Source organism: Zootoca vivipara, chromosome 6, assembly GCF_965207765.1.
Source record: "Zootoca vivipara chromosome 6, rZooViv2.hap1.1, whole genome shotgun sequence".
Classification (NCBI taxonomy): domain Eukaryota; kingdom Metazoa; phylum Chordata; class Lepidosauria; order Squamata; family Lacertidae; genus Zootoca; species Zootoca vivipara.
This window is the reverse complement of record NC_142589.1, coordinates 41,295,118-41,317,722: the sequence shown is the minus strand read 5'-3', so window position 1 is coordinate 41,317,722 and position 22,605 is coordinate 41,295,118. Positions and strand designations below refer to the sequence as shown.

Genomic DNA, 22,605 nt, shown 5'->3' with positions numbered 1-22,605 from the left:
TTCAAATTAGCATAGGTCCTGCACTGTTTTCCCATTGACTGATAAAAGGAAAGGCAAAGCCTGGTTTTTGCTCCTGAGTTTTATGGAAAGACAGCAAAACAAAACTCTCATCCAAGCAATGAGTCTTGCAAAGATCTGAGCCCTTGTTAATGTACATATTTCACTGCTTGACCAACCCCCTTTTTTTCCTTCCTCTCTTTTCCCCCCAGATGAAAAGGGCACCCAGCCTTGCAGAAAGGAGGAACTTCAGTGCCTGCTGAACTGCCTGCGTTGCCACTTCAAGAAGAACTGTGGCAAAGACTATGGGTCCATCAAGATCACCTGTTCAAGTGAGTAATCCTTCAGGATATCTTTCAGTGGGATCAGTTATATTCATACTGACCAGGCCAGATACCATAGATGGGTCCGGGTGGTTTGGTTGGTACCTTTATAGCTTATTATTATTATTATTAATTATTATTCCCTGCCCATCTGGCTGGGTTCCCACAGCCACTCTGGGCAGCTTACAGCATATATAAAAACACAGTAAAACATCAGACATTATTGCCATTCATGTAGGTATGCATGTCTATGGTGGTTGGGCTACCCTTTGAACGCTGTGAAAGAGTTAGGAAATATATTGAGAAGAATCATGGCACAGCCCCCCTTGGACCATACAGCTTCAAAATGCTAGGATTGCGTGTCAATAATACCCTCCACTAGGAAAGTTAGCACATTAGAGAGAACTCTTTCTAGGCTAGCCTAACCTTCCCCATAATCTGTTAACTGCAGCTGCCCCTGAGCAGGTAGTTCTTGAGACAGGGGAGCATTTAATTATGTGACCTCACCACTTTCATCATTCTGAAGCCATGCACCCAAATATGGCAGTACTGTGTGATTCTTCTCAAGTTGTAGATCATCTCCCCCCAAAAAAGGCAGTTAAACAGTGGATTTGATCCAGTAAGGGGGGAATACAACATAAAATTTCAAGTTAACCAGCTGTGGGCATGCTGAAGCACATTGTTCATGTGTTTCTAAGCACAATTCAAAGTGTTGGTGCTGACATTTAAAGCCCTAAATGGCCTCGACACAGTATTTCCAAAGGAGCATTTCCACCCTCATCATACAGTCCAGACACTGAGGTCCTCCTCTGAGGGTCTTCTGCTGGTTCCCTCACTGCGAGAAGCGAAGTTACAGGGAACCAGGCAGAGGGCCTTCTCAGTAGTGGCGCCCTCCCTATGGAATACCCTTCCTTCAGATGTCAAGGAGATAAAGTACTACTGTACATAACTTTTAGAAGACATCTGAAGGCAGCTCTGTATTGGGAAGTTTTTAATGTTTGATGTTTTATTATGTTTTGATATATGCAGTAAGCCGCCCAGAAACCCAGCCAGATGGGCGGGGTATAATAATAATAATAATAATAATAATAATAATAATAATAATAATAATAATAATAATGTGTTATGGGGGTGTTATTGGGTTATTATATTTTATTTTATTTTTATATATTGTGATCTTTTCTGTGAACTGCCCTGACACCTCCGGGTATAGGGCGGTATATAAATTCAATAAATATATAAAAATATATAAAAATAAATAAATGTGTGGTGACATTTTGCTGGGTGCCATCTCTCACTCCACTGCTGGTGTGGCTGAGCATGACACTTCTTTTAAACCTATTGTTTTGTGCAAATCTGGCATATCAGACAACTTGGCCACAGGTGAACAAACACCTGCATTCATGCCCACAGTTTTCAGTTCAGATTTAGATTTCCTGAACTAAGGGAATGTGGGTAAATACGGTACTAATAGAGGGAAAAGGACAACAAAACACAGTGCAAATACATCCCATCAAGCGCCTCCCAATGGATGGGAAAGTGTGAGTTCAATTGCCCTGATTTGGACAGGAATAGTATCCTCTAGGTTAGATTACTGTAATGTGGTCTACTTGTGGCTGCCTTTGCAGATGCCTTGGATAATGCAGCTGGTGCAGAATTCAGTGACCAGGTTGCTCACCTGGGCAAGACAGTCTGAGCACATAACACTGACCCTAGCCTGACCTAGGCTTCCAGTCAGTTTCCAGAATCAATTCAATGTGCTTGTTTTGAACTGCAAGGTCTTCTGCAGATCAGGATCCCAATAGGATCGCCTGTGAACTGACCTGGACCCTGCAATAGTTATCTGAAGACAGGAGGTCCAGAGGGAGGCAACACAAAAACGGGCTTTTCCACAGTGGCTCCCTACTTGTGAAATGCTCTCTCCGGGGAGGCTGGCCTGACATTTTTGTTAACATATTGTTAGACACTAGACAGAACATTAATTTTTTTTAATCAGGCCATTGACTTTTAATTATCTATGGCCCTTTTGCTTGGGTAGGATGTTTTAATCTAGTTTTAAAGAAATATAATTGTCTTTTAGATTGTTCTTTTTATGCATCTATGTATGGGTTTGTTTTTTTTGCTTGAAATATGCCTACCGTTGACAGGAAGACAGAATTCAGTATGGAGTGTGCATAGCTTCAGCAGATGTCAGCTGAATCCTCCATGTGCTACTCACAAGTAAACTCTTTACTGCATAATGAGTCAGGCACTTTTGTAATAGGATCAATTAATGGTATCTGCAACCAGCTGGCAATTTTAGAGAGCACAACATTGACTGACTGGGATTCCGCTCACATCCGTAAAAGCACATTGCATGCCAATTCCTTCCCCATTGTATTACTCCTCCCCACCCCATCCTTCCTAATTCTAACATTTGTTCTGTGCACTTAAGAAAAGAGCGTACTTAAGGGCGAAACTGCATGAGATGTTTAATGTGTCTCTGCAATTAACATGCACACAGGATGGGGATGTAATGTAAATTGCTTCAAATGGAAGGCAGCAGATAATTATCGGGATCTCTACAGGGGAGGGGCAACGTAATCTTCTCCAGCAGCCAGTTTAAGGAAATCCCTCATCTGATGCTGATATTTGCATTGGGGGGGAAGTCCTTCATTGGCAATTTCTGGAGCTAACAATGCCAACTAACAAAGCTGGGCTTTCAGGAAGAGATTTTCTGGTTATGCGAGTCTAACCTTTCAGGAGTTATATCAGCATGTCTTAGACCCGAAGGTTTCCTCGATGGGTGGGTGGCCAAACTCTGCTCACGTATTCTAACACTTGGGCAAGTCCAATTCTTTCTGCCTCACTTCCTTGTGTTAGAACCAACCTACAGGTTCAGGGAAAGCATAATGCAGTCCTGGAACTATAATGTTTTCAGAAGTTAGGGGTGGCATGTTTAAATAATGGCATGTTTTCATTTACCTGGTTTGCATTTTTGCTAGTGTAGTGTAGTGCTTAGGAACATAGGAAGCTGCGTTATACTGAGTGAGACCATTGGTCCACCTAGCTCCATATTGTCTACACTGACTGGCAGTGGCTCTCCAGGATTTTTGATAGGGTTCTTTCCCAGCCATATCTGGAGATGCAAGGGATGGAACCTTCTGTATACACTGCAGATGCTCCACCCATGAGCTATGGCCAGTCCCCATAGCACTTTGGAGTGGAGACCTGAGTTCAAATCCTCACGTAAACAATGAGCTTGGACTCACTACTTTCTCTCAGCCTAGACTCCCTTACAGGGGTGCTCAAGGCTTAAGGTCCAACCCTTGTTGGCCCTGTTGTTTTCAGATATTCCAGTTGGTTAGTACCAGGGACAGAGTCTTTTTTGTGCTGGCCCTGTGATTCTGGAACTCTCTCAGAGAAGTCCTCCCATTTTTAGAATGGTGCTTAAAACTCTGGGAGGCATTTTTGTAATTGCCTTGTGCTGTTTTAAATGCCTTTTGCTAACTTTTGTAGTGCTATACTTTATATTTCTTTATCTTTAATAAGTGTGTTTTATTATATATATTTTATTTGTAAGTACAGGGGTGCCTCGGGTTACAAACCCTCAGGTTACAAACACTTCGGGTTACAGACTCCGCTAACCCAGAAGTAGTACCTCGGGTTAAGAACTTTACCTCAGGATGAGAACAGAAATCGCATGGCGGTGGCATGGGAGGCCCCATTAGCTAAAGTGGTACCTCAGGTTAAGAACAGTTTCAGCTTAAGAACGGACCTCCGGAACGAATTAAGTACGTAACCAGAGGTACCACTGTAATTTTGAAACAAATATTTTGAAATAAAGAACCTTGAACTATTTGCACAACATGTAAGAAACTATGGGATTCATTATCACAAGATGTGATGAAGGGCAGTATTTACAGGACTTCTTAAAATCATGGAAGGATTTTTCAGGGAAAGGGTCATGGCTCAGAGAAAGAGCGGTTGCTTTGTATGCCAAATAACTCAGTTTATCAGGAACTGTCCAGTAAGTCAAAATTCAGGAGATTTAGAACAGCAGCTGTGCTGTCCAAGAGGGAACAGAGGCAAGAAGAGATGTTGCTTCTGCACTGGTTTGTCTTTATTTGAGCAGCTTAATGGTTGGTGTGGCTGTCCCACCACTTCTTGGCTTGTAATGCAGAGCACTTGAGGAATCGAGCATCCTACTCGCGAGAAGAGTTCAGGGAGTGTCCTGCTGCTGCTAATGGACCTTGCACCTCCATGCAGACATGCCACTGTGTCTGTGCTTGAGGTCTTAATGAGGAAGTAAAACCAGTCAGGGTGCATTGGTTCCTCCTGACCTGCAGCTTCTTTGATGTTATCCTCCGAGGTGAGTTATTAATCTCCACTGACTCCTGTGGAATCCTATCAGTGCTGGATTTTCCTCTGTTGCTGAGGTCTCACACGCTTCAAGGCTGGTCCTGCTAGGGGAGATGGTGGGACATGACCGGTTGCTAAACAGAACCTCAACATATGGGGGCTTTATATAGCTGAATAACGCCTTCTGGGAAGTGGGCCATGGAAGTGATGACCCCACTTCATCTGGTTGGCTGCTGAACTGAATGCTAGCCTACAGTGGCTGCCCACCTTTTTTCTATAAAGAACCACATTTCCTCAGAGCTAAGCTGTCAGTCTGCATGCTGACTGTGAGTGGGGCCAAAGTCAGGTGTGAATGAGGCTACTCCCTTTTTCTTTTTCTGCTCCCCATCTCTGTCTCCCTCTTCCTCCCCACTGAGAAATCTGCTGCAAGAGGGACAGATTGCTCTTGCTGAATGACTGGCCTCTTGCAGGGGGCTTTTGTAATTAGGTCCCAGGGTTGCTGTTTGCATGCACTCTTATACTAGACAAACCTTTGTCTGATCCAGCAAAGCAATTCACACTTCCTTCTTACGCGCACACGTCTTCTCAGAAGCATGATTCACTTTGAATTTGCTATTTGCATATTGCTCTGTGGATACTTTCTGTATAGGCTAGAGGACAACTCATGCTTTCAAATGCCTTCACTTTAATATAAGCATGTCTACCATGTCTGCCTTTGCCTCTCTCTGAGAATGCATTCATACATGGATGACTCAAAAAATGAATAGGTTTTCCCAATATGCCAAGACATCTGAAAGACATTGGGTGGGTGGGCGTCCATGGGAGAAAGTGACATTGCCAGGAGAAGGATGTTGCCAGTGCATCACCACAGCAGAAATCGGAAGCAATTTCCAAATTACCCCCGGTCTGCTGAGTCATTAACGCCTTAACCTAATATCCTGTATTCATTTACTTAATGGCCAGATGAAAGGAAGTGATGGAGAGCATTTTGTTCTGGCTTTTCAAGGAAGCCAGATGACCACAGTGTCTGCTGAGAAAGAAGTCAGTTGCTTCAATGGGAGCAGTTCAGGAAGGCGAAATTGGCAAGGCGATTCATTAGATGGAAATGGAATGCTAACAGCGAGTTTAAGAAATGACGATGGGGCAGTGCTACTCTCCAAACAAAGTCTCAGGAAAGATGAGACTTCTCTACACTTCTTTATTTTGCACACATACAATTTCCTGCCAAATACTATAAATAACAGTGGTTTTGCATGTGCAAAATGGACGCTCGGGTTGTGTACTTTTCGGGGTGCGAACAGCACCCCGGAACGAATTGAGTATGTAACTCGAGGTACCACTGTATAGTACTGGATGACTGTGATCCCGTGGCGAAGACCCCGTAAGGAGTCTCGCCACAGCATTCTGCACCCGCTGGAGTTTCTGGGTCAGCTTCAAGGGCAGCCCCATGTAGAGTGAGTTACAATAATCAAGCCTGGAGGTGACCATCGCATGGATCACAGTGGCGAGATCAGGGCAATAGATTTTATAGTAGTATAAAATCAAGGCTTAAAAAACCCCCAAAGTTGTTCAGATCTGTGTTGTGCCAGGGCTATGTTGAAGAGGGAAACATTTGCTTTGTTTAGCTGATAATTTAGCAGCCTGTCTTTCATTGTACATATTCATGTCTTTATCAGCATTGTTCATGTCTTAAAGCTTATATAACCAGGAGACCGCCGGGGGGGGGGGGGGGGATGCACAAGTGTCATTTATCGAGAGACAATGAACCTCATTCTATCCACTGTCTCATGTAAACTTTTGTGCAAGAACTGCATGCCCACAGGGAAAGTGAGAGATTTTGTATAATGAGGCACAATTCTTAATTGGCTCTGGATTTTTGACATTTTGAGCCGAAGTGAAGATAGATTATACAGTGGTACCTCTGGTTACAAACTTAATTCATTCCAGAGGTTCGTTCTTAACCTGAAACCGTTCTTAACCTGAGGTACCACTTTAGCTAATGGGGCCTCCTGCTGCCTCCGCACCGCCAACGCATGATTTCTGTTCTCATCCTGAGGTAAAGTTCTTAACCTGAGGTACTACTTCCGGATTAGCGGAGTCTGTAACCTGAAGTGTTTGTAACCCGAGGTGTTTGTAACCTGAGGTACCACTGTACATAGTAAGATCTATTGTTGTAATCAGATGCAGAATCTGAAGGCCTTGGTTCATTCATTCCAGTTGTTCCAGTTGATTCATTCCAGTTGTTTCCCCCATACATACAGGTGAAGAATGGGAGGGGCCACACCTGCTAATTATGTGCTCAGTGTCCCCTAACATTCAGCAGGCTGTCTGAAATGGTTTCCCTATTTGCCTACAGCTGTATTGCATAAGCCAACTAAAAATATTAAAGATTCGTGATTTTCTGCTCTACCATATTGAGGTTTTGCCTCTTCTTCTGTTTCCTCTGGTGTGGTGTAGTGGTTAAGAGCGGTAGACTCATAATCTGGGGAACCAGGTTTGGTTTCCGCTCCTCCACATGTAGCTGCTGGGTGACCTTGGGCTAGTCACACTTCTTTGAAGTCTCTCAGCCCCACTCACCTCACAGAGTGTTTGTTGTGGGGGAGGAAGGGAAAGGAGAATGTTAGCTGCTTTGAGACTCCTTGGAGTAGTGATAAAGCGGGATATCAAATCCAAACTCTTCTTCTTCTTCTTCTTCTTCTTCTTCTTCTTCTTCTTCTTCTTCTTCTTCTTCTTCTTCTTCTTCTTCTTCGCCACCAGGGCCAGCCCTATCGCTAGGCAGAATGAGGCACCTTCCTCAGGCAGCAGATGCTGAGGGGCAGGAAGCAGCAACAAGTATTGAAGAACAGAGCTATATATGCTGTGCAGCCTGCCCCACATCCCCTAAACCAGGAGTAGAGAATCTTCTTTAGTCCAAGAGCCACCTTCCCTTCTGGGCAAATTTCAGGGGCCACATGCCGGGGAGAGGGGGCAGGGCCAGAGGAAGATTGGCTAGAGCAGTAATTGTGGCTTTTGAATAGTGACTATCCTCTATCTGGGCATGCAAGAAGCATTATCAGTCCAAAGACACATTCCAGCCAAGCAAAAACATCCAGGGGGGGGGGGTGCAGTGTAGGGCTGATGAGGGGTGTGGCTCAAACGGCCTGAGGTGAGAGGTCTGGAGGGCCGCATTTGACACCTAGGCCTCAGCTTCCCCCTCTCTGCCCTATACTCGCCAGCAACAGACAAGAATGTCAGCCCCTTACCAGAGCTGAAATAAGATTTAGCTGCCATTCTTGTCTTTGCCTCAGGCAGCAAACTGTCTTGTGCTGACTCTGGGTGCTTCCTTTCCAGCACCTCTTCCCTTTCTGAACAATTAGGGGACCCTGCTTCCCCTGTTTGCCCTCAGCCTTACTTAGACGTTGTTCCTGCCTTGCCCTGCCCTCCATGAGCCAAGAGTCAGCCCTGATAGTCACCTGTCTTGCCAACCAGCTTTTATTCAGAGATTATCAGTGGTTCGATAAACTCCTGTGGGAGACTCCATGTGAGAAGGGGTAATCTGAGAAAACTCCTTGCTGAAACAGGCAAATGTATTTTGGGGGAAGGAAAAATATGTATCTTGTAAAAAACAACAGTGTGCATTAAATTCAATATATTCTGGGGGTCACGCCAGTTGAAAAATTCTCTGCCCTTTTACTTTCTTGCCCTTTTGCGTTTTTTGTCCTTTGGTGAGCTGCTCTGCTTTCCCTTTCATTTAGAATTTAGCTATTAAAAAAAACATGAAAACAAGAAAACAGAGATCTCTTGTAAGATCTCTTATTGCAATTGTTTCAATATTCATGTGTTATTGATTGTTTATATGGCCATAACGGTATCACCTACACAGAAGAGGAAGGGGAATCAAAAGTTTGCAAAAGTACAACATCTTATTGTGGGGGTGGGATAAGCCTAGTAAGGAACAAGCATGCTCATAACATTTTGCTATAGAACCCATTTGTCCATCTATTTTTTAAATGTGATTTTCTTCACCTGCACTGAATTCATTATGCTGCATGCATAGCCCAGGGTGACTAGCTCAAGGTCATCCATTAAGCCTCACAACTGAACAGGGACCTGAACATAATTCTCCCCACTGCACGTCCTTGCAATCTATCCACTTTAACAGGGGTAACCAATGTCGTGCTCTCCATGCATTTTGGACTACAACTCCCATCGTCCATGATTATTGGCCATGCTGGCTAGATATGATGGGAGATGTAGTCCACAACATCTGAAGCACACCATCTTAGCAACCCCTGCACTACACCCTGACAAGGGACAAGAAAAAAAGAAGCAATGGCTCAGAAATTCTTCTGGCTCTTCATATGAATTCTGGTTGGTTGCTCCCTAGATTGCCAGAAGCTACCTGTATTAATTTTCTACGGTAACAAGATTCCCACTTGCTTGTCTCAGTCTATGTACAGAGAAGCTCAACAGTAGCATTTCCTAGAATGGCCCTTGAGTCACTGTTAATTAGAAGTGAACATTTTATCCCAGCCATCTTCAAGTTGATCACTCTTATCTTTTCATTAAGCATTTGATTACAAAGTGGAGGCTGAAATTGCAGCTGAGCAGAGAACATATTGATGCATAGCAGATGTGAAGGTGAATTTCAAAAGGACCCCCAGGTGCTAAACAGAACAAGCAATGCAGCCAATAACCCCGACAAAAACAAATAGGAAGGGCCCAGATTTGTCAAGTGGCATCAGCTCACACCTGTGAAGTTAGGATTGCCCTTATTTAGTTGTCAATCGGTGTCACAATTCCCTGCATGGGAATTCATGTGCAGAAGCTGAGAATGTGGCTATGGAGGTAGAACTTATCCGGAAAAATAGGAAGTTGTTGTGAACATATCTGTAAAGATGATGCACAGGATTGACTGCATGGGAGCTTCCGGTCCGCCGCGCCGGTGGAATAGGACGCAGGGACTTCGCGCTCCGAAGTCCCTGGCATCGCGGAGGGGGGGAAGTCCACAGGGCGAGCGGACTCCCCGCAAAACACCGGGAAGAGCGTCCCGGTGGCATAGCTGCCCAGCTGAAGCTCCAGACGCGATTCCTCCGCTGCCTGAGAGCTCAGTAGAGCAAGCGGAGTGGAGTCGCGGGAGCCATTTTGGGAATCATCTTCACCTCCTTGAAGCGAAGCTCCGAGTCCTTAGCCGGCAAGCGGTGGATTCTTCTAAGAAAAAGAAAGATTTCCATAAAGTAAGTGAAATCTCCATTCGGGACTTTGAAATAAAAATTTGGAAAATAGGGAGAGATTCCAAAAAACGGAAGTCGATCTCTTCCTAATGGCAGATTAAGAGGCGCATTAAATATTCCAAAGCCGAAAGGAAATTTATTTGTTTCTGCAACCCAAGAGAAAGAAAGACTTTTTAATCTTTCCCAAGCCCCGGAGCCGGCACCCCTTGAGGAACAGCACGATTATTAAGGGGGAAAGTGCTTTGACAGCTGTCAAAGCTGTCAAAGCTGTTAAAAGATAAGGAAAATTTATAAAGAGTTTTTGAAAGTATAATTTGTTACATGAACATGCTAAAGTTAAAGCATTTGGACTTATGACATGGTTTATATGTGGAGAAGTTAAAGACAATGGAAAGGATCAGCCAAGATGAAGGAGAGCATGTGGTGGATGGAAATTTCCAGTGTACTTTGTCTTCTAATCTCCTGTCTGCTTGTGGTTAAGAGAAGGTATGAAAACAACTTATTCACCAGACTTCCAGGAGGTGGTGCTGAACTATTTGGGAATTTTGAAAGATATTCACAAGAGACTGCAATACTCCAGTCCAACATGTACAGAGACGTTGGTTCAAGATCAGGACACAGAGGACAATTCTGATTGCCAATCTAAGATTAAGGAGCAAGAAATTAACATTGCTAAAACTGAGTTGGATTACAAAAAACAGGTTCTGGAGGATGCACAACAAGGACTTGAAAATAAAGAAGATGAGGCCTGGATTTGGAAATGGGAAAGATGTGGTGTGGGGTGAGAATTTTTGTTAAGAGATATTTAGGTTGACTGAACAACGGTTTCTGAAATCTTGGCTTGTTAAAGGAAATGCTGATCCGATTGGGGGAAAGGTACCGGGGAGGGGGGAAGGAGAGTGAGTAAAAGTAAATTGTTAAGATTTAAATTAGAGAAAAGATTATAGAAAAAAATTGAGTTTTCTGGAGGGAGAAAGAAGAATGGCTGGGGAAAGAAATTTTAGATTTGTATTAAATGTTTGTGTTTTGACAGGTGTCTGGGCGGAGAGCCACCTTTCTTCCTTTCTTTGCTCGGAAGCACTTGGTGGCAGGAGGTGCTCCGAGGGGGGAGGAGGGGGGGAGGGAAACCCAGACACAAAAATGGATCTCCTTTGGAATGCCGCACCCCCCCGGGTTCCTCTCGTGGCAGGAGAGGGCCCGTGGGGAGGTGGCATGAAGAAGGAGGAGGTTAAAGTGAATATTTTAAGGAAAAGATTTGGAATTAGGATTAGAAAATCCGTCATAAATATATGAAGAAACTAAGAAAACCAGGAAAAAGAGATTCGAGGAAGCCACATATACAATGTGATGAAAAAAAGAATTGGGAAATTTTGAAATATTCGTTTGTTTGTTTGTATGTTCTTTTGTTTTGTTTGGCTTATAGTAAAATTAATAAAAATTATTTGAAAAAAAAGGATTGACTGCATGATCCTCCAGTGTGGCTTGCAATAATTTTTTGCCCTTCCCAATGTGCTTTTGCTGTTTGTCACATATACAGTAGTCGTTTTATATGTGGCATTAGCTTCCCTTATAATAGAAAATGTGATCGTCTCATGCAGGGCCGGCTTGGGCCGGTTCACGGTACCGCAGACGCCACAGTGGGCCAGAGTGCATGCGTGTGCCTGCATGTGCAAACGCTATTTTTGGCGCTCCTTCTGGCGCTGAGGAGGCGTTCGCAGCTTCATGCAGCCAATGGGAAGCTGGCCAGCGTTGCGGAATGCGGTCCCCGCTCTGCTCAACGCCAGTTTAGTAGTGTGGGACATGGGAGCCAACCAAGCAGGCGGTGGGGGTCCCCGAGCGGGCGGTTGGGGTCCAGGTTGCCGACCCCTGGTCTCATGCCTATCAACAGAGCAGTTCATTGATGCCCAATCCATTTCTGGACCCAGCTCAAGGTGTTGGTTTTGACTAATACAGCCGTGCATGACTTGGGGCCCCTTAAATCAATAATAGAAGCCCTACTTCAAGTGCCCCCTCACTCTGCCGGGTGGCTACAAGGAACAGGACCTTCCTGGTTGTGGCCTCTCAGCTATAGAATGCACTCTCTCGGGACCTTCTTGCATCTACATTAATATATTTTAGGCACCAGACAACAACTTTTTGTTGTTGTTCACCCAGTCTTTATTGGGTGAACATATAGCTTTAGGGTGAATATACTGTTTCAATTTTGTGGTATTTCTAGCTCAGTATTGAAATAATTTTATTCCCTGTCAGTTGAATTGCTTTGTGAGACCGCTCTCATGTTTTTATGACAGCTAATGTGTTTTAGAGTTGTGTTGCAGTGCCTCAGGTATTGGTTTTGGTGCACAGTGGGTTGTATTTTTTTAATTAAAAAAATTGTTCAGCTGTAGTTTTCATCTGCCTGTTGTTCAGAGAACATAGCTGAAGCCTTCCCCAACCTTGTGCCCTCCAAATATTCTGGACCACAACTCCCATCAGCAAAAAAGAACTGTCCTGGCTGCCAGTTGCCCTCCTTCTGTGTATCAGAAAGAAAGTGTGGGAAAGAAAGTGTGATGTGGGGGTCACAGTGCAGTGTGGTCCATCCAGCCCTGCCCACTGTCATTCTCCCCAAGGTCTGCATTCTACAAATGTTGGATGCAGTTCTGTGTGCATCCAGATGTTTGTGGGTAGAGTTTGTCCACCTGAGGAGGGACTCTAATTGGGCAGTGTCCTTGCCATTGTGGAACATCCGTACTGTATGTGCAAAGAATTCCTTCAAACCATCCTTTGAACATCCAGGTGATAGGAGAACATTGTGATCTGTGCTAGAGTCCCCCAGAAGCCTGTTCCTGTTTGTATCTCCTCCTCTCCACATTGTTTTGTTTAAAATCCAGTTTGAAGTAGCATTCTGAAGAACTTGAAAACTGGCTTTGCTGACTCAAGGCACCAGTCACTAGAAATGGATTATTACGCTCTTTAGCTGCTCAGCCGTTTTGATGGGGTTTGTGCAAGCAAATTCTCCAGTGGATTGAGCCCAAGAGAAAATGCAAAGTAATTTAGATCACACAGAATGAAGGTTATTTGGGTTATCTGGTGATGAAAATTAATAAATGATGAGGTAAAGCATAAACCTTTTAACCTCTGAAGCTCAGCGAAGGGAGAAATAACTTCAGACTTCTACTTAAGCCCTCGCAGCGATATTAGATGGGGTTTTGAAATTTTTATGGAATGTACACCTACCAAAATTGTACTATAAACAGAGACCAAGATAAAGGGTGGAATGCAATAAATAGCACTCTTAGTGAAACTGCTGAAACACTTACCCTTACCTCAACCAAGACATTCATTTTGTTTATTTTAAAGTATTTATAAACCACTTAATGCTTAAAAAAAATTACATGGTTATAGTCTAAAAAACAAACAATGTGTCATTAAAACATTAAAACAAAAGCATAACCCAAAGCCAATAAAATAGTAGTATAGAAATGCATAAAAACAAATAAAAGGGATATAATAGAGGACTCAGAGACATGACACGGGATATGAACTTATGAGTTAGGGAATACATGGGCAAAAATTGCATATCAGCTTTCTCTCTAATTTCATTCATGCAATATTCATCAAAAGTAATCACTTCTTAGCTAAACGAAACAAACACAGTACTACTACAAAGGGCCAAGAGCAACTTAATATGGAAAAATAAAACTCCAGAACATATGCCAAAGCACATCCTGCACCATAGAGAGATAAGATCAGAAATGTACTTTTGGCACAATAATACAACACAACTTTAACTTCTGAAAAATTGGGGAAATAAATTAGATAGAACAGCATATCAAAAAACATGAGCATCCCTCACAAGGGCTTCTTGTAGGTTTGTGGTCAAGCAGTTTGTTCAGGCTTGTTGGTTTGCCACTGAGGAAGGCTATTTGGTGGAAATGCATCTGACTGTAGCAGATACCTGTCTACTGCTAACTATGCATGTTATTCCAGCCTGGCGTGTACAGATTGGTCTGAAAACAGTAAAGCATGTTTTGTATGCACATCTAATAATATTTTTACATTCATCCTTTGGCTGTTGTGTATTGTGAATAGTGATGTAACCATTGGCTGCTGTTGCCTTATGTCACTCTTTCTGGCTTGCATGTCCCTACCCACAATATTATTCCATTTCTACATCAACCTGCAATTTCTTAATCATCTCAAAATGTTTAAGTGCAGATTTTAAAGGTTTAAACATTTAACCTAAGAACATAAAAGGAGCTTGCTGGATCAGACCAATGGGATCTTGTCCAGAATTCTGTTTTCACAGTGGCCAACCAGATGCCAACCAGATGCCAAAGAAGATTTGAGAACAAGAGACCTCTCTCCTCCTGTGGTTTCCAGCAGCTGGTATTCAGATGTTTTTCTGCATCCAAGTGCACATTCAGAGAAGTGCAAAATCCAGTGGACAGCTGAATTCTGATCTGCACATTAGTCCAGAAATTACAGATCAGACCATTACATTTAGGAGTTCATGTATATCAAATTCCTGAAGCATTCCTCCTCCCAGCAGCCTTCTGATTTGGTGGCAGGTGCTATTGAACACAAATTCTTCCTGCACATGCTTAGAGTAATTCATTTGAAGGCTAAGTGCCATCCACACTGGAGGTTAAGGCTACCGGTCAAGATTGTTAAATGAAATCTCCAGGATTACAAGCAACTGAAGACCAGCTGCTAAAGAACTATTGCGGGAGAGGAGGGGTCTGTTACCTGCACATCTTCCTTGAGGGCTTCCCAAAGGCCTCTGGTTGGCCATTGATCCTATAAGGAGGAAGTTCAATCTTCAGTTATGGATCAGAGAAAACTTCCTGCTGGTTTTCCCCTTTACAGAGCAGATCTTGTTTTAACATGTAGGTTGTGTCAGCAACGTTACTGGTAGCGATAGGTGCATCTTGGTGTATAGATGATTAATCAAAGTTGTAATGAAAGCTTGTGACAATCTGCTTTCCACATTAATGTTGACTTGGTAACGCATCACAGTAACAGCCTGTGATAAGATGTGTTTGTGTGTATTTTTATATATGTGAAACAAGTAGAGCAGGTTTGTTAGAATGGTTGACTTGCTTATTTTTGCCGCTCACATATTTTTAGAACAAAGCGAGTCAAAGTCGGAGGGGGGGGGGACTCAACGGTGTGCCACTGCAGTGAGTCAGGATGACATTTTGCACATCGCAGACACTACCCAGTTTCAACATTGGTAAAAATATTTAAAGAAACTGTCATGTCAGCACTAGAGAGGAAATGTTACATTTATCCTCCCAGCATACAACTGCTAAAGACCTGCTTGGTGGAGGAGAGGAAGCTGGCACCCTTAATACATCAAATGGGGGCAAGATTGTTGTATAAGGAATGCAGAGAGGACATGTATAGGGGGCATAGCTGAAAATCAGTTGCTGAGATTTGCCATGCCCCAGTCCTCAGACATCTCAGACAGTGAATATAAGGCAGAGGGGACTTCTTACCTGTAGTTTTTATCTGCCATCCATTCTTCGATTCTGGGTTTCTCTGAACTGCATGGTTTCTATCACTCATTGTACCAGAGGCTTTGCTACAAAGGGTTTTAGGCAATAGATCTGGAATAGAGAATCTTCTTCAGCTCAAGTACCACATTCCTTTCTGGGCAACCTTCCGGGTGCCACACGTTAGCAGTGGGCAAAGGCAAGATTGGGCAGAGCAACAAATGTATTCCCCCCCCTTCTATTAGGCTAGTGTCTCCATACACAGATTGACACAGCCCCCTCTATCCTCCATCCAGACAAGCAAGAGGCATGATCAGAACTCAGTGGCACATTCCAGCCTGGCCAAAGCACTCAAGGAGCCACACAGGGCCTGGAGAGAGTCCTGTGAGCCAGAGACAGACACCTGAAGGGCCACATTTGGCCCCTGGGCCTGAGATTCCCCACCTTCTGCAATAGATGCACAAGGTGTTTTCCTTCAAAGTGAACGGTGAATAAATTAGCAGTGCTGTTCTGCCTCTCCTTCATCCTTTAATCAATTTGGATTTTTGTTTTACTGTGAGACTTTACAGTTGAACATGCAGCAAACACAGCATGAGGATTTTACTGACGAGCCAAGGATTTATTCCTTGCTGCAGAGCCTAATAAATAGTGAATAATCGCTTTCTTTTTTAAAAAAAAAGATAGGTGCACTAGCAAAGCGTGCTGAGGAACACATTGTTCACTGACGACGTTCCATCTTTTATGCAGCAGAGTAGCAAAATGCCATTCAGTGCCAGAGTCAGAGGAAATGAGGCCATAACTAATGTAGCCAGCGATCATTATGACAGGGGTCATAAATTCATACATGATCCTTCCTGTCTCACTTTGCAGACTTCATTTAAAAAAATCCTGTAACACTTTGGGTAGATTTTATTTCTCTTTGGTAGCTGAGTTTTTGCTTTAGAGGGGGACTTTTTCAAACCAATGTGTATGTGATTTTGAAAGTAAACAGGGATCTTTGAGGTGAGTGAAGATTAGGGCAGAATCTACTTACAGCACAGCAAAGATGAGCAAAAGTAAAGCTGCATTCAGGCACCACTATTCCGTTTCTCCAAAGTCTCCTAACCTAATCATTTTTGCATTTTGCTCGGTCCCAGTTCCTGCCAACCTAGCAGTTCGAAAGCACGTCAAAGTGCAAGTAGATAAATAGGTACCGCTACAGCAGGAAGGTAAACAGTGTTTCCGTGTGCTGCTCTGGTTTGCCAGAAGCGGCTTTGTCATGCTGGCCACATGACCTGGACGCTGTACGCCGGCTCCCTTGGCCATAACGTGAGATGAGCGTCGCAACCGCAGAGTCGGTCATGAGCGCCGCAAGAGCCCCGCAGAGTCGGTCACAACTGGACCTAATGGTCAGGGGTCCCTTTACCTTTACCTATTCTTTCCTGACTTCAGGTGGGCCAGCAGAAACCACTATAGATGTCAACAAACAAAGCCACCCTGGCCTATTCACTGGAATTATTGCAGTGCCTGGAAATGGTTTATGGAAAGGGACATGAAGCCCCATTATAAAAGCTTGCATGAGTTCAGAATGGTTTTTCTGCCGGAGAAAGGGGTGAGGGGCAGCAGCATACACCATGTGCCACTTTGCCTCCCAAATATTTATCGTCTTGATGAAAGATGCCCTGGCTCTGAAGATTGGAAGGGGTTTTGTTTTGTTTTGTTTTGTTTACCTGCTTAATTTGAAGCAGCACCTATACAAGGCACTGTGACATCAACATAATAACCTGAAGCCAGAGGCATCTGAAAAGATTTATTTCCAGAGCTCCTTTGCGGTGACACGCTTTTTTGCTTCTGACAGTCTCAATTTGCAGGCCGCTGGTGATCCAATCTGATTCCTTCTGACTCTTTAATAAGGATGTCAATGCACCAGGCGGAGGCCATTATCTGATAGCTGCATGGAAATAAGAGGCAGAGTTAGTGATCTCAAGGGGTGGCCAGCTCTTTCGCCTCAGATGAGCTAGTCAAGGTCACCAGAATGGTAGATTTTGTGTCTACAGTATTGGCATGTGTCGTACTTCCTTAAATAAATCCCTTATTAATTGCTGCATGGGGTGTTAATGCAGGGACTTAGCATAGAAATAATTTTAGGCTGCCAGCTGCACATCACAGGTAAAATTGGAATGCAAATGGAAGCTTACAAATCACCCAGGAGACAGTGTATCACAGCCAAAGTAAATATTACTAACATCAATGGGACTACTTGTGAGTAAATGTGCATAGTTGCAAAATGGGATACTTGGCTATATCTTCCCCAGGCACCTTTGTTGAGCAGGCTAAAGAGAGCCTATCACTGGTGGTCTTATTTCCACATGGTGTGCAGCACGAGGGATGAAGGATTGTGTTGTGATTGGTTGTTGAGATCCATCATATCCTGAGTTCTCGTGTGCCACTGTGGACATATCAGTGGGGTGGGGGAAAACTTGGTAAAATTTGTTTCTGCTTCTTCCATTGCCTCCTATGGAGTTGAATTTCCTTACACCTTCCCTTTTGGTGGTGTCAATTCCAGCTGGTTACATGAGCATTGCCAGTGGCCGATGAGGGTTTGGGTGTGATGAAACTGTGTCTGACCCGCACTGCACCCTTTCCCTGAACTTGTACACCCCATTTCCATCCTGTTGGGTATATCCCACTGGTGAGCAGCTGGGCTTCCATAGGGATGTGGGTTTTATGTTAGCATGGGCTCCTTCATGTGTCTGATCAAAACAGTAGCTCTTTGGAGCTACTATGGGCCTACTATGTTGTAGTATGGGATGTAGGGTTGCCAGACTCAATAGAGGACAAGACTTCTGTGCCTTTAATTGCCCTGCTCTCTTTTGAGTCTGGAAACCTTAAAGAGAAACCAGCAGACCCTTTGTTTAATTTCCAAGCAAAGGGTCTGCTGGTTTCTCTTTAAGGTTTCCAGACTCAAAAGAGAGCAGGGCAGTTAAAGGCACAGAAGTCCTGTCCTCTATTGAGTCTGGCAACCCTAATGGGATGTGGGAGAAATTTGGTTCAGTTTGCATTTAAAGGTGAACCTACAAAAACCACACTTACCGAAACAATCTGCAAACCAAAACACAGCCATCCTTTGAAACTGGCACTTCTCTGAATATTCTGCAGTGCCATTCTCCAGCCAAGTAACATATACAAAAATGCATATACTGCAGTAAAAGGTGGATTAAATGCATATATTTTTTGAAAAATATCATACAAACATGCATTTTATTGGGGGAAATTGCTTTGCACAATTGTGTGTATTAGTGAATGGACTTTAGCTGGTGATGGGTGGACTGTAGCTCATTGGTTGGGAATCTGCTTTTAATGCAGAAGGTCACAGGTTCAATCCCCAAGTGGTTAAAAAAAAGTGTGTATATTAGGTAAAATTACATGCAAAAGTTCATATGAGAGAATAGTTATTTTTTCATGTAAAAAAATCACAAACTATGATGTGGATATATGGAGAATTGAACTGAAGACAGGAAGAATTAAGAACTGAGAGAAACTGAAATAAATCAATTTGCCTATCCCTGTCAGTAGTATCGCTTCAACTCTCCCTCTCCCTCTCTTCCTCACTGGTGTGTAGCAATTTATCTGAACCAGACCATCCCCATCACTGAGTTCACCCACTACACTGAAGGCAAGGCTGACACTAGCATGTCGGATTCTTCTGTGCTGGTAGCTGGTGTAGTGATTGGAGCAGTGCTCTTCCTTTCCTGTGTGGCCATCATCATCGGCAGCCTGCGAAAGAATAGGTGCTTTCAACATCTCCAGCTGAGGAGGGATGTCAGTTACAGTAAGAGGACTGTTCTGATTTTTTTAAAAAATAACTTCTTCAAAAATATAGATATTCTGCCATCTAACGCAAATGTTTCCAGTGTGTTTTCCCACCTGCCCCTTTTCATTCTGTTGCTGTCACGCTTAGTTTGCAAACTGGAAACAGTAGAACCGGGCTTTGTGTGTTTGAACAGGGCCTTTCCACTGGATGGAGTGATGTGGCTGATTTGGGGTGGCATGAAAGGCTACGAATCATTGGTTGTTTGACTTACATTTATTGCATTGTACTCTCAGGGAGAAGCGCTTGTAGGATTTTCTGCCTCAGGTGCCAAAATGACTTGGAAAGCATTGGGTACCAGTGTGCTTAAAATGCATGGTGTGTATGAGACCTGAGCATCATGAAAATAACCTGGGATTGGTGGGAGAAGGTGTAGAGACCAAGGCAATTCACCAATTTCCAAAGATGATTTAAGCTCCATTCAAGAGCTCTCAGTCACACATACTCTGCAGGGGTCTGGTTATCCATAATGGTTTATCAATCCCTCTTCCCAGGGAACTCTTTGAATTGTAGCTTTGTGAAGAGAATAGAAGTCTCCTAACAACTCTAGGCAAGCTTAAAAAACTTAGAGTTCCCAGGATTCTTGAGGGGGAGTCATGGCTGTTAAAAGCAGTATGAGAATGCTTTTTAAAAATGGGTGGTGCAGATATGGTCGGTGTGGAGGTTTTTTAGGTCTGAAAAACAGCATACAAATAATTTTTAAATCTACATAATGCCTGCTTACGGTGTTTTGGGACCAGTACTTTCTCCTTTCTTCCAGCTCCAGAATGCTTCTACGGTGGCTCAGTTGGAGAACTAAGATCCAGTTGCATAGAGGAGTTCCCTCCAGCCTTCTATTTCAGCACTTACGTGGAGACACAGGTCAATGTCACCTGCCCCGACTCACCTCCCCAGTAAGCACCTTTCGAATGCATTTTTATCACTGGGGTGAATGGTGTGGAAATGGGAGCTCTGCTGGGCTCAGTCCCAATGTTCTTCCACCAGAATATGCTCTCAGCATTGAGTGTGGGTGAGAGACACAGGCAGGGTCTCCAAACCCCAGTGGCTGGTGCTATAAATGATGTGGGAGAAACACGTGGTGGGAAGGCAATAAAGACCTACAGGTGGAAGTCTGAGTTGTGGGGAGTGATGAGGGCAAAGGCAAGTTTCAGGGATGGAGTGGGACTTAGGTCACATGGTGCATTTGAAACACATTTATACCACTTTTAACAATCATGACATGTTAAGGGTGCTGAGAGCTGTAGTTCTGTGTGGGGTAAACTACACTAATGTTACCAGATTTTTTCCCCCAATGAATCCGGGGACACTTTTCAACTTCAGTAGGAATGATAGGATTTTGTATGGGGACTGATTTGTAAATCCAGGAAACGGGGACATCTGGTAACCTTAAACTACACTCCTCAGGATTCTGGCAACCTTGAAATTATTGGCTATAATAATTGAAAATATTTAATTATTACCATTTTATTTATTAAATTATTATATTTGTATAATTTATTTTAAGAACTTAAATGAAACAAAAAACTTTTTCCCCCAAATGTTTTTAATAGGTTTTATCCATCTAAGGCCTACTCAGAATTAAGGAACCAGAGCCTAGGCTAGCCATACCCATTTAACTTCAGTGGGTCTACTCTGAGTAGCAACAGATACCACTAAATGTTTTTAACTTGTTTGTTTTTGTTTTGTTTTGTTTTAATTGTATCTTTTGCCTTTTCGTTTTTTTGCTGCCCTGGACTCCTTCGGCAGAAAGCAGGGAGAATGGACGCTTAATTAATAAATAACCGGGGAGGCTGTAGCTATCTTCCTTTTATAGATTTCCATTTGTTGCTCTTCTGCTGAGCACACGGTAGTTACAGCAACTTGTCAGGATAATAGATGGTCTCTCTCCTTTAGCTCTCCAATACAGTGGTACCTAGGGTTATGAACTTAATTCGTTCCGGAGGTCCATTCTTAACCTGAGGCACGCTTTCGCTAATGGGGCCTCCTGCTGCCACACGATTTCCATTTGCATCCTGGGGCAACGTTCACAACCCGGAGCAACTACTTCCAGGTTAGCGGAGTTTGTAACCCGAAGCGTTTGTAACCCGAAGCGTTTGTAACCCGAGGTACCACTGTAGAACAGGGTTAAAAGGACTGAGAAATGAGGCTGTCTGAACAGTGTAGGGGCCCAGAATTATTTCAGGCAAAGGCAAAGACCACCCACACATTACACCTAGTGCTTTTTTTAAAGGGGGTACTCAAGGGTACGCAGTACCAGAACCTCTATTCTTTTTTTAAAAAAGATTACCCCACTTCTTCTCCTTCTCTGCCCCTCTCCCTGCCTCCAAGGAACCATCTGCACTACACATTTTTAAGCAGTATAATCCCATTTTCAACAGTCATGGCTTCCCCCAAGGAATCCTAGGAACTGTAGATTGTTTCGGGTGCTGAGAGTGGTTAGGAGACACTTCTTCCCCTCACAGAGCTACAGTTCTTAAAGTGGTTTAACAATCCATCCCTCTTTTCCCATGGAGCTCTGGGAATTGTATGCAGTTCAGTGTTCAGTGGCCTACTACCTCTTAACAGTGAAGGCGGAACGTAGCCATCGTGACTATAACCATTGTAGATACAGCTTCACTAGATCAAGTACCATGTAAAGCAGCCCTTCCCAACTTCCTCTGGATTGTACCGAAGGATTTCCATGTCACGGGATCTGAGAATCCACCTGCTGCTTTTAATGAATAAATAGCATTAGCTTTCTGCCAGACGTAGCTTCTTCATTCACTAAAATAAATGGTGTGGGTTTTTTTAATAATAATAATAATAATAATAATAATAATAATAATAAATTAATATAATATTTCCCACCCATATTCCTCCAAAGGAATGCTTTTCAAAAGTGCTCCCATGAATGAAAGCATTATGTTGTAGAAGTTGATGAGTAAGAAATGGATTTTTTAAATAGTTTTCTGAGGGTGGAAACTGAATGCATAGTTTCCAAATCACCTACAGAGCAGAAGAGGTATGCCTTGTGTGTCTCATATTCTCTTTGGCAGAAGTGGGCAAGAAAAACAAGAGAGGAGGGCTGGATGGTGTAATTCATGGCGCTGTCTGATGAATCGATTAATAAGCACAATCAGTTATTTAACTACAGTTTTAGAAGGAATAGATATCCAGTTGGAGCTGTTATCATATGAAAAGGGCAAGCTGACTTGTCTCCTCTGGACAGCTTGAATTCTTAAATGAATTGTGTGATTGGTTTTTCACTCCACTGATCCAAGATGAAGATTTGAAACAGAGCAGCATCAAATAGTAATGGAAAAGCCACACACACACACACACACACACTTTATTTATTTATTTATTTATTCATTCATTCATTCATTCATTACTGGCATTCTCAGGTCCAAAATCGAAAACTCAGA

The 22,605-nt window shown here is 43.3% G+C and overlaps 1 protein-coding gene across 2 annotated transcripts in view; it reads left to right on the top strand.

Moving 5' to 3' along the window:
• Positions 1 to 22,605, top strand: part of BEAN1 (brain expressed associated with NEDD4 1) — a 48,898-nt gene that overhangs the window by 17,662 nt on the left and 8,631 nt on the right. For both annotated transcript variants that reach the window (XM_035121020.3, XM_088672010.1), the window contains exons 3-5: positions 210 to 329; positions 18,953 to 19,162; positions 19,962 to 20,094. In XM_035121020.3, the coding sequence (XP_034976911.2) occupies positions 210 to 329; positions 18,953 to 19,162; positions 19,962 to 20,094 (463 nt within the window). The remainder of the gene's footprint in view (positions 1 to 209; positions 330 to 18,952; positions 19,163 to 19,961; positions 20,095 to 22,605) is intronic.